Raw genomic sequence first — 12,285 nt, forward strand, 5'->3', positions numbered from 1 at the left:
GCCCGCCCCTGCACACTGGCTGGTCCATGAGAGCAGAATCGTCATTGGTCTAAACAGGCACATGGAGATGCCAGGCTTGGAAGCAGAGGCAAGGCCCAGGGCCCTGACGTGTTTGCCTGTGTGAAGTCTTAGGAGGCTTTTGAGGAGGACAGCAGCTTGTGCAAATGGTTTTGCAGGCAGTTAGGCAGCTGTTATTAAGAAGGGAAGGAGCCAGCAGAGAAAGAGACCAAAAGCATCGAATATTTTTAAAAAAATCCCTTTTTTCTTCCCATTTTGATGATCTCACTTCTTAGACAGTAGTCATCATGGGAGTCACTTGGGGATGGTCTCTTTCAGGACAGTTTTACAGCATAATAGAGCTGAGACCTGAAATGGCGAAGCTGACAAATAAATGAACTTTGCTTATAGGGGAGCATCTTGAGAATCAACAGAGGACCCCAACTTTTGCTGTGTGACCTTAGACAAATGACAAGTTCTCTCTGAGCCTCAATTTCCACATCTGTAAAATGATATTAGAATAGAGCCTACCTCACAAAATTCAGTGATTTGAAGTACAGAAAGCTAGTAGAATAATGCCAAACACATAGGAGATTTTCAGGACACATGAGGCTCAAACACACTCTACAACATGTACTGAAGGCATAACAGAATCAATCTATAGATGATTTTGAGGTCAGGCACCATATTGGTCAGTACAGAAGGGATTAGCAGTGTTACTGGGAGTTGGATATAAGATACATACAAAAGATTAATAGTGCAAGAGCAAATGGGATAGGCAGAATAATTACCTTCTTGAAAAGATATTCATTTCCTCATCCCTGAACCTGAATGTATGTTTTTGTTATGTGGCAAAGGAGAATTAAGTTTATAGATGAAATTAACTGACCTTTTAATAAGGAGCTTTTCCTGGGTTCTTGGATGGACACAGTGAAATCACAAAGTTCCTTAACTGTGAAAGTAAGAGACAGGAGAGTCAGTGTCAGAGTGATGGGAGAAAGTCCTGGTCACCATTACTGGCTTCAGAGATGAAGCCAAAGGATGCAGGCAGCTTCTAGAAGCTGGAAAGGCAAGAAAACAATTTCTGCCCTAGAACCTTCAGAAAGCCAACACCGTCATTTTAGCATAAGGATACCCATCTCCAGCATCTGACATCCAGAAGTATAAGATGATAAATTTGTGTTGTGTTAAGCCACAAAGCTTGTGGTAATTTTGTTACAGCAGCAATTAGAAACTAATACACCATCTCAGTCTCAAAGATGGAACTCAACGGTATTGAGGAACAGGCTTCTTCCTCTCATTTAACTGAATCAGAAAAGAGTAGTTAAATTCAGTGCATATTTATTGACCACCTACTGGGTGACAAAGTGTTAGTGATATATTGAGGGCACATCAAACATCCACAAGTTTGATCAACAGTTCTTAGGTGTCTCTTTAGATGCCAGGTTGGTTCATTTAGTAAACATTTACCGAATGCCCCAATAAAATAACAGCTAACATGTATAAAACCCTTAAAGATATAAAGATTCATTTTACTTTTGAAGAAACTAAAGTTTGCTGAGGCAAATGAACCTGTATAAAATCATATACTTGATATGTTGGATTTGAACCTCGGATTGTTTCTACTCGTTAACTCTACTGTTTAGTGTGGCCTGGGAATAGAAACATAGGAGACCCAGTGCCTGTGCTCATGAAATCCAGCCTTGCACAGTAAAAGAAAGCTGGAGCTGAGCTTGGCAGAGCCGTGGGGTTGAGGGTAGAAAAAGGAGAGTGCCTGGTGGAAGTGGGGTGGTACCTTGCAATGCTGACAGCCACTTCTCTGTGCTACCTGTCCCACCTCTAGGTTTATCCGTCCTGCAGAAAGTCCTGGACACGGCCGCAGAGAAGAACTGGCAGGTGACAGCAGTCAACATTTTGACAACCACAGAGGAAGGATACCGGATGCTCTTTCAGGATCTAGAGAAGAAAAAGGAGCGTCTGGTGGTGGTGGACTGTGAATCCGAGCGCCTCAATGCCATCCTGGGCCAGGTAGAGGAGAGAGCGGGGACTGGGGCAGAGACTGGAGATGATCCAGGGACAGCCAGGCGACGCACTTTTGCCGTGGGTGTTATAAAGACTAAAGACGGCTAAAGGAGAGTTCTTAGAGATGAGATTAGATGCCTTCCATTTCACATTCTGTAAAATTCATAAAATTCAGTTCTGAAATTCCTTGAAGTAGCATAAACAATGAGAACCTTGATACCAAGCTTCAAATGATTCTCAGATGGATGGACCAAAATTTTACCTCCAGTGTTTCCCTTTACTGTTAAAAAATAAACTACACTGCATTTACAGCTCACTAAGTGCCATATCACATCAGGAGCACGGGCGGCAGAGCCAGCTAGCTTCCTGCATTCAGCCCCAGGCTGTGTCTCTCACTGATCCGGCATTTGGTATCTCATCGCTTTGGCCCACTGACCTGTTTTTAAGAGTCTAAGGAAGCAGCAGCCTCCTCTCTCCTGTCTCCTTGCACGTGGTCTTGCCTCTGAGAAATCAACTGTGTATTCTATGAATAGGCACTGTGACCTCAGTGGTTTTTAGACAGCAAACTGTAATTCCAAACTGTAATTCCTCTGGTCTCAGAACTTAAAGCACGTGCCTTCCACAGACTTAGTAGGCCTTTGTGGAGATGGCTTGTCTTTCCAAACTATATTTGTGAATTCTGAGGAGTTAGCAAGGAAGAAGATTTGCAATCATTTTTGAACAGAGCCATATAATAGAAGTTGGTAACTTTAGATACTTGATAACATGACAAGGCTCCTTAATGGCCCTCAAGACCCCAGGGGCCCCCCACAGGGAATCTCAGCACCAACTCAGCAGAAGCCTCAGCAACAGAACAAGGAGAGAGTCTGAAAGTTATGAATTCTTGAAGGCATTAACTCTGTGTGTTCTACTTTATCAAGTGTGGATTTGACTTTCGCTCTTGAAAAGAGAAATCAGCAAAAAATATTTCTATTGAGATACATAGTCCTCTGGGCTGGAATCAGGGATTTGAGTCTAGTATTTAAGTGAAGCCATACATGATGATGATTAGAAACAAAAACTCTGGAAACAGACCAGACAGGGTCCAAATCCCAGCTCCAGTGCTAACTAGCTTTGTGACCTTGGGCCAGGTTGTTAATCTTTCTACCTCTCGAGTTCCCACACTATAAGTTGGGAATACTGATAACAACCACTTTTAGAAGACTCACGAGGAATAACAGCATCAAATCGGTTCATGTGAAGTACTTACAAAAGAGTCAGCCCCCACTAGGAAGTGATACATGTAAACATTTGCTGATTTTCACTAGGCAGAGGGTCAATGAGTGCTGGCTTCTTGAGTCACTTCCGTCTTTGAAAATGAACCAATCTATCTGCAAAATAGAAATGAAGGACCCTGCTCCACAAAACTGATATAAAAAACTGAAATGAGATAGGAGACGGAGAATGCAATGAATAACAAGTGGTGTCCTTAACAGAGGGATGACTTTTCCTTTATGCTGCTGTGTCTTGAGGGCTGACAGTACACCACACACTATCTCATACCCTTTCCAGGCACAATCACATTCCCACTCACACCAACTCTATGAAACAGCCCCTAAAAAATGACATATTTTTATAGATGAAGAAAAGAGGGATTATACTTGCCTGAGGTCTCACTGCTGACGTATAAGAAAAGCAGGAAGTCAAATCCAGCTGTGTTTGGCTCTGGGGGGCCCAACCTCTCAAAAATACAATTCTTCTGCCTCTACATCTATAGCTACCTCCTCTGTCAAAGGGCTCATTTGTTTTTTATAAGGTAGTGAATTATTTGTAAGCGTGATTTAGATTGTAGTTTATTTATACTCTTTTCTAATCATTTCATTCTTCACTTCTGAAAAGTAACACCGAAGATTTAAAAGAATCTTACAGATCACTTGATTGATTGCTTATGCTCACATTTTACCAGTGAGGTGACGATGTTCAAATTGAATGATTTGCCTTGGGCTCAGACGAGTTCTTAGTGATAGTGCTCAGTCTACAACTTACACCTCTGATTTGCAAGCTGACACTGTTGGTACCATCCAAGATGATCTCACATTCAGTAACGAAAGTCTTCTCGGTCTAACATAAAATGTTCTGCCTGCCCAAAAGAAGGTAGTGATTTTAAATTTCAAATAGGGAATTAATTGTGGGCTTCTCTCTCCAGCCCCCCAGCTAGAATGTAAACTCTATGAAGACAGGAATTTTTAAAAAAATTTTTCTTTTCTTCTGTATCCATAGTTCCTTGAACAGGGCTTCCTTAAGTATTCAATAACTGTGTTTTGAGTGAATTGAAAGAAAAAGAAATTGATGAAGGCTACAAGAAAAATCTCAAGTGTGAACTGTGTCTGGATTTCTCCAGGTGGCCATAGGCCAAATAAGAGCCTGTAGGTGAAGGAAAGGCTGAGTTGGGAGGCCCAGAGGGCAGGTGAAGACCCAGCTTCACAGCACGGTTAGCAGGCTGAGCGAAGGATGCTGGGTATGTACTAGAGATGACTGCAGGTAGCACAGCACAGGAGTGAATATCCTTGGGAACCGTTCTAAAGAGATAGAGGTTTGTTGTATAAACAGTGGGAAGTCAGTGAAGGTTTATGAACAAAAAAATAGCGTTGTTAGAATGTTATGCCTTATCAATAAATAAGACACTGAATTATATAATGCAGTCATTAAGTATAGAAGGAATAAGAGGAGACAGTAGAAGAGAACCACTTGGGTGCTATTCATCACATCGCCCTGTTTTATTGTCTTCATGGTGTGTCTCACCTGCTGAAATCGCATTCATTTCTCTATTTATATATTTACCATCTGGCTCCCTACTAAAACGGCAACTCGGCTCAATGAGGTCATGAGGACCTTGCTTTATTTGTTCTTAAGTGCATAACATAACACATTGTATAATGCCTGGCATCTAGTCTATGTTCAATAAACATTCATTGAACAGATTAATTAGTCATAGAAGACTTTACAGAGGAGTTGAGATGAAAGCTTCGCCATAAAAAATAAATAATCAAAGAGAAGAGACAAGGCCATTCCCATGCAAAGATGGTGAAAGCAGGTGATATCGCAGAAATGAAATTTGAGTCAATGAGGTCATTGAGGTGAGGTGGAATTGCACATCTCATTTATAACACTTTCTCTGTAACCATTTGTGCATTTATCTGCTTGTCTGTTTATGATGGATCCCCTCCCAGTTGGGCGTAGCCTCTTGCAGGGGAGGCTGTATGCTAGTTTCCCCCAGCGCCCATGGTATTGCCAGCAGGGTGCTTCACGCATAGTAAACAATTAATTAATATTTGTTAAATGAAGTTAGTGAAGGAGGGAAAGCAGGTCAACAGATAGGTAGTGAAAAAATGGACCCAAATGTCAGTATGAGATAGGACTACACAAAAATCACTAATTTTTATTAGTCAAAAGTCATCATTTGTTTTTTCCTATGCATCCATCTGAACTTTCATCTTGCAAGAACTATACTTTCTGAAACATCATTTATTTGTTATTCTGGGTTTATTAAAAGTTGAATAGGTTTTTTGATAACGGTATCTCATTGTCAAAGGGGCAGCAAAGCATTTGACAAGCAGATAAAAAAGTAATGAAGAATGATTAATAAAACTATCATCCCAATAGTCTTTGAGCTCTGTGGTCTGCAATTTCACAACCTCACCACCGTTTGAGAGCATTCATTGTGTGTGCTTGCATTTAATTATCCCCCACATAAAAAAAAAAGTGAGCCACTGTGCACATACATCCAATTAAGTAGATGTCTGAATGTGGACTTTAATAACCTTGAAAATTTATTCAGTCAGAGAAGCAGCCTGAGTGCTTCTCATATGTTTTATGTCTCCCTGCAACCATGCAGGGGGAAAGGCACTGAGCAGGGTAGGCTAACCCCAATATGATGATTAAAGAAAAAAGAAAGAAATAGATCAAGTTAATTTCCAGGCCAGCAAGGGCCAGAGCCAAAGCCTGCAGTCAGCTTGTCCTTGTTGGGTGGTGTGACTGGCTACCCAAGTAGATATCTGGGTAGTTCTTTCCATAAATATTTTTTTCTTGCCTGCAGTGATGAGGGACAGCCAATGTTAGGGGATCAGTAAAGTGTTAGAGGATCCTGGCTCTTAATGATTGACAGTAGTCAGGGATCATACAGAAAGGTTCACAAGTCCAGCACCTGTCCTGACATTGCTACCAGACTATAATGGGGTCTGTGCAGATCACTCCTCTTTCCATCTGTCCAGTAAGGGTTAGGACCAGATGATCCTTTCTAGCTTCCAAGGTGAGTGTCCTATTAATGTCTGAGTACCCAACTGGCTTAGGAAGGAAAGCACAAAATTCAGGGAAAGAGAGAAGGGCATCTGCATATGGTCAATGCAAAATGTTGAAGGTAAAGAACACAGAATTATCTACCCATCCATGGGACCATCCAAGCAGCAAACACTCTCATGACAGTGACAGGGGATTCCATACAACATAATATCCCCACCTACAGGATGGACAATCTCCATGTGCATGGAAGGCTTTATGGAAGGAGTGCAGTGAGCTCCCTAGGGTTCCAGTAATGCCACTCTGTACCTGGAATTAGAAAAACAAATGATTTCAAATCCTACATTTGCCTCTTAATAGCTGAACAACTTTAAGGAGCTTAATCAACCAGTCTATTGTTATTCCTCATCTGCAAAATAAGGATACTAACAATGTCACCATCGTTGGATGGTTGGCATATCACAGTTTGTGTACTTGGAAGAGCACATTGTAAATACTCAATGTCTGTTACTAGTGCTGTTATTACTGTTATTGTAGCTTTAACAATTAGTATGTCTGATGAGGCCCTTCCTATTGTGTTTTGTAGATAATAAAGCTAGAGAAGAACGGCATTGGCTACCACTACATCCTGGCAAATCTGGTGAGTAGAGCCTGGCAAGCCATAAGCTCAGGCCTTTTTGCATTTGGGTTCCTAGTTGGCTTCTGTGGCCCCTGCCTGGTGTAAACTGTCTGGGTGGAAGGGGCAGCTCAGAGTTCAATACTAAGCCTTAGCATTGCCAAATTTACCTTTTTCCTCTGGATCCTGCTTCTAAACCACAGCATACTTCTGACTGTCCTTGAGAGACAGTTACTGTGCTCACAAGTCCCTCTTTCATCCGCTCTGCCCCTCAATAATAAGGACAAAGTCATCACATCTTTGAATGGATATGAGCTGTCTCCATGCTTTGGGCCCTCTGTTTTGAACTCAAAGACAGCTTTACTTTTCATAAGCACAACACATTTAAATCATAATGATGCTAATACTGACAAATCTTTAACCCCAAACCATCTTCCAGCATGAATGATATTATGTCCATTTCATATTTATCCATTTTTCTATATGGCATAGATAAGCCTGTCTTTTAAAAAAATTGTTTTCATTTTGATGTGCCGCAGTTCTTTTTATTGAGTGTAATTATTCTCCATGTCACAAACACTTGGTTTACTGGATCATTTTCTGTACACACTGTCTTAGCTAGCAGCCACCATGTGCCATTATGAGTTTCCTTTGTCAAGTCCGTTCTCCCGGTGCCGTAACTGACACATCTACCCGTTTTTATCATGAAGTTTGATTCCCGCAGCTCTTTTTTTTCTCAAAGTCAAATGTAATTTTGTTTCTCATGTAGTCTTATTTTCAAAGGTTTTATTAAGTTGTAATTCACATGCCAAACAACTCACTCATTTATACTGTACCATGTAATGGTTTTTCATATATTCACAGTTATGAAACTATCACTCTGATCTTATCTTAAAACCTTTCACCACCCCAACAACCCATATCCATAAGCAGTCACTGTTCATCACTTCCAAACTCCCCAGCCCTGCGTAACCACCACTGATTTGCATTCTCTCTCTCTCTCTGCATTTTATTGTTAAACAATATTCAATCACGTAGATATACCATTTTTGCTCACCTATTAACAATTGATGAACACTTGGGTGGTTTACATTTGGGTTGATTGTAAATAATGCTGCTTTGAACATGATTGCACTAGCTTTTCTCTTGAAACTTTACCAAGGAGTGGAATGTCTGAGTTATGTGCTAAACTCTATATTTAATTTTGGCTTTGTTCTGTTTTTTTTTTTTCTTTTGTGGTACTGAGACTTGAACCAACAGACACTCTACCACTGAGCCACATCTCCAGCATTGGCAATTTTTAAATTTTTTTTTTTTTTTTAGTGAGACAGAGTCTCACTACTTTGTCCTAGCTGACCTCAAACTTGCAATCCTCCTTCCCTTGACCTCCCAAATTGCTGAAACTTCAAGCAAGCACCACCACATCTAGTTACATTTAACATTTTAAGGAACTCTAACATTATTTTCCAAAGTGGCTGCAGTTCCCATTGAATTTTTTTAACATTATTTTGTTATAGTATATTTTATAATAATACCTTTATTTTATTTATTTATTTTTATGTGGTACTGAGGATTGAACCCAGGGCCTCATACTTGCTAGGCAAACACTCTACCACTAAGCTACAACCCCAGACTTGAATATTAATCAATAACAAACTTTGCCTTGTATCGGGTTTCCCTTAATGGTAGTGTTTGTCTACAAAGTTTGTCACACTGGCCCATCTTCATAATTTCCCATGTTTCCATTATGTTGTGATTGTTAATTTTTTATCTATAGTAAATTTTCCATTGTAATCCAGCTTAACTGATACATGTATGTTATTTTGTATCATTCTGTATTATTTAACCTTATTATTACTCTAAGCAGTAATTATCCATTGATCAAAAGATTGATATTTTGTACTTATTTTTGGAGTAAAGGTTGTTAGTTAAGGCACAAGATCCAGTGCATAGATCTAAAAAATGAAACCCAGACATCCTTCCCAATCTTAAAATGTGCCCTTCTTTCTGGTGGGTCTTTTGCCTTTAATAAGTTCTTGCTTTACCCTTCTTTATCCTTCAAAATCTCCTTGCCTTGACAATTCCAGTATTTCAGGCTCAAGACTGGAAGTAAGAAGGGTTTATTGAGGTAGGTTCATTTAGACTCAGATGTTAATGGCTAGATATATTACCTTTCTCACAGATATTTGCATTTTAAATAAGTGGTGACTGCATAAAGTCTCTTGGGGAACCAAGATTCTCATACCCAATAGAACAATTACAAAAAATGAAATTTTTGACTTGAGAGTAAGGAAAGCCCTTGACAGCTCTCAAATTCCAGATATGTAGAAGGGACTTTGGAAATCAACTCCATCTAAATCTACTTTGCTTATAGGGAAACAGAGCCTGCAAGGGGCCATAACTTACAGTACCATAGTATCACATAGCCGGTCAACAATAGAGCTGCATCTAGCACCAAGATTAGCAGCCACAGCCACTGCTTTTCCCAAGACCTCAGGATATCTCTCAGTGAGACTTTGTAGACATCATGCTGCTTGGGAACACACAGAACAATGACAAGGGCATGCATAATTATCTCTTTTGGGTGAGATAGAAATTACACATCAGTGGCCTCATAGCTCCTGAAAGACCCCAGGTAATTAGATCGCCAGCCTCCATCTGTTGCCTGATGACCCCTCAGTTACGGCATCCTTGAGTCAGCCCCTTGGGTTGCTACATACTTCTGATCTGCATTTTTCTTCTTCTGACCTAATGAGTTCTCAACTCTTACAACTGCCAGTTAATAGGATGCAAATGGTGTATACCATCCAAATACAAAAGACTTGCATGTTCCAATAGATTAGTTGATAATTAGGCTTCAAATTACTAATTAATTCAGTTTGAAACATAGTCAAGTACATGGTGTGTTTCTTCCCTGTTCAGAGGAATCACACAATTTATAAGATAATATTTTTTTAGAAATTCAGCCACATAATTAGCCTGCTGTTACATGAAACCGACCTCTCCTTCAGAGTGCTTGTGACTAGGGGGTAATTATAGCCACCAAAGAAGCCTGTGAAAAAGAGGGAAATATGCTTTCCTTTTGTAGTCCTTTCTGTTCATGTCAGGATGCATGAGCTCAAAGTAGCAATAGCAGTCTTTTGTGGGTCAATTTGGAAGGTGCTTGCAGGATTCAGGTAGCCACCAATGAAAGAGAGCAGGCAAGGAGATGGTGGCTCAGGGAAGAGAGTTTATGGATGAACCCCAAAAAGTAAAAATAAAAAGCCCTAATTTATATCCAGATACCACTCTGAGCTAGCTTTGTGCTCTTTGGCACCTCTCCATTCCTCAGTTTCCTCATCTGTCCATTGTAAGTAACAATTCCTGCTCCTCCCACTTATAGAGTCATCAGGGAAGAGCCAAATATGTTGCCAAATGCCACCATCAATCATTTATAGAGTTAGAAACATTCTGCACAAGTGGAGAATTCCTACTTGATAAACTGAATCCACCCATATCTATGTATTCACATATTGTTTGTATTTCCATACACATATGATTACATGTGTATTCCTATTGTGTTCATATTTAATAGGATGAATGCACATTTCTATAATACTGATACGCTCATAAAGTGAACATGAACCATGCTGAAATTGGAAAGCTATGCCTCTGCTTCTTTATTTTTCAAAATCATTTTTTTTAGCTATAACTCACATGCCATGCATTTAAAGTAATTGTTCTTAATATGTTCACAGGATGGTGCAATGATCACCACAATTCCTTTTAGAATATGTTTATCACATTAAAAAGAAACTCCATAACTGTTAGTGGTCATTCCCCATTTCTCCTCAGCCACACACTCTCCCCCGTTCTCTTTCCAGCCCTGCCCCTCAGCCCCAGGTAATCTCTTGTCTACTTTCTGTCTCCATATATTTGTCATTTCTGGACATGCATTTTTTTTCTATCCCATGCCCATCCGACTCTAATTATGTGTCTTGACCTTTACCATACTCCTCGAGGGTCATAACATTATCCCCATTTTTCAGATAAAGAAAATGAGGTTCAGGAAGTATAAGTGACTTTCAGATCAAGTGTTTATAAAGTGATAGAGCAGGGCTTCCCCTCCAGGACCATGGAACCCGAGGTCTGTGTTCTTAATACAGTGTGTGCCCTGTGACAGCTGGGTATGAGAGAGACAGAGGAAGGTGTGGGGGCAGTGTGGGTGGTCCTTGTCAAGAAGATTTGAGTTCAAATCTTGCCTACTGTGGCCATGATGTATCTATAATTCAGACTTAGGCTCTGAAACTCCTGTAAAATGCCTGTTCCATTATATATTGATGGAATTCCATTAAAATAACCATTTCTAGTGAGACAGAATCAGAGGGAGAGATGGTGGGGCCAGGTCACACCTGGTCTTATTGGGGAACCTGTGGTCCAGGGAAGTCAGCCATTTCTCCCACGTGCTTGCAGATCAACTCCTGTGGAATGTGACAGTTGAAGGTTTTCTTCCATACGGCAGCCTGTCCAACCCCCAGCTCTGTGCTGCTGCCCCTCTGCTCCGTCAGCCCTGAGAAGAAACTGTTCTCTAGTCTCCTTGCCCCCCTACAGTGTCAAATCTGTCAACTCCTTCTGTAAGGCTGGGCCCACCCACTTTCCTCAGTGCCTCTCCTGCTGCCAACTCAATACCATACAGGGTCATGCTTGGTTTCTATAGCGTCTGGCTTAGGCAGATGGCAGGGGGGTTGTTGAGGAAGTGGGATCTGGGGTCAGACAGAGTAGGGTTTTAAACTTATCAACTGTGTGATATTAGTCAAATTACTTTTGCTCTCTGAGTTTTCATGGCCTTATCTCTCTACAAAAGGAATGATGAAATTATCTACCTCCTCATGGGGCATTAGGAGAATTAAGCAAGAAAATGTATGTAAAGTGCTCATGGTAATATGTGATCCCACATAGTCACTTAATAAATATAGGTAATTACCACCATAATATTCACCATTGTCGTTATTATCATCATCACTAGTGGAGAAAGAAGACATTTGTGTCTGGAGATAAAGAATCCAATTTTAGGTTCCTCAACCCAATTTTAGACATCCTCAGAAGATGACGTCTGCATTCACACATCACCCGCACTTAAGGGCAAAATCCTCATGTCTATGCTAAAGAATCCAGTTAGGAATATGCAGATGCATATGTAGATAGAGGCAGGCCTGAGAGGGCTTCTAAGCCACTGACCATGAAGGGACAGAATCTCCTCCACGGCTTCCCTAACCAGGGACCATCCATCAGGTTTCCGCTTGAGCAATTCCCAGTGATGGGGAACTCATACCTCTAGGGTAGCCCTTCATCTCCAGGGTGCTGACCATGTCCACGCTCTCCCTTGAACAGGTGCA

At 40.7% G+C, this 12,285-nt stretch overlaps 1 protein-coding gene across 4 annotated transcripts in view; it reads left to right on the forward strand.

Moving 5' to 3' along the window:
- Positions 1 to 12,285, forward strand: part of Gria1 (glutamate ionotropic receptor AMPA type subunit 1) — a 297,496-nt gene that overhangs the window by 154,892 nt on the left and 130,319 nt on the right. For all 4 annotated transcript variants that reach the window (XR_013439535.1, XM_021726494.3, XM_021726493.3 and 1 more), the window contains 2 exons: positions 1,841 to 2,025; positions 6,881 to 6,934. Coding sequence is in view for 3 of the 4 variants with exons in the window: in XM_021726494.3 (XP_021582169.1) it covers positions 1,841 to 2,025; positions 6,881 to 6,934 (239 nt within the window). In the remaining variant the exon portion in view is untranslated. The remainder of the gene's footprint in view (positions 1 to 1,840; positions 2,026 to 6,880; positions 6,935 to 12,285) is intronic.

Source organism: Ictidomys tridecemlineatus, chromosome 1 (genome assembly GCF_052094955.1).
Source record: "Ictidomys tridecemlineatus isolate mIctTri1 chromosome 1, mIctTri1.hap1, whole genome shotgun sequence".
NCBI lineage: Eukaryota > Metazoa > Chordata > Mammalia > Rodentia > Sciuridae > Ictidomys > Ictidomys tridecemlineatus.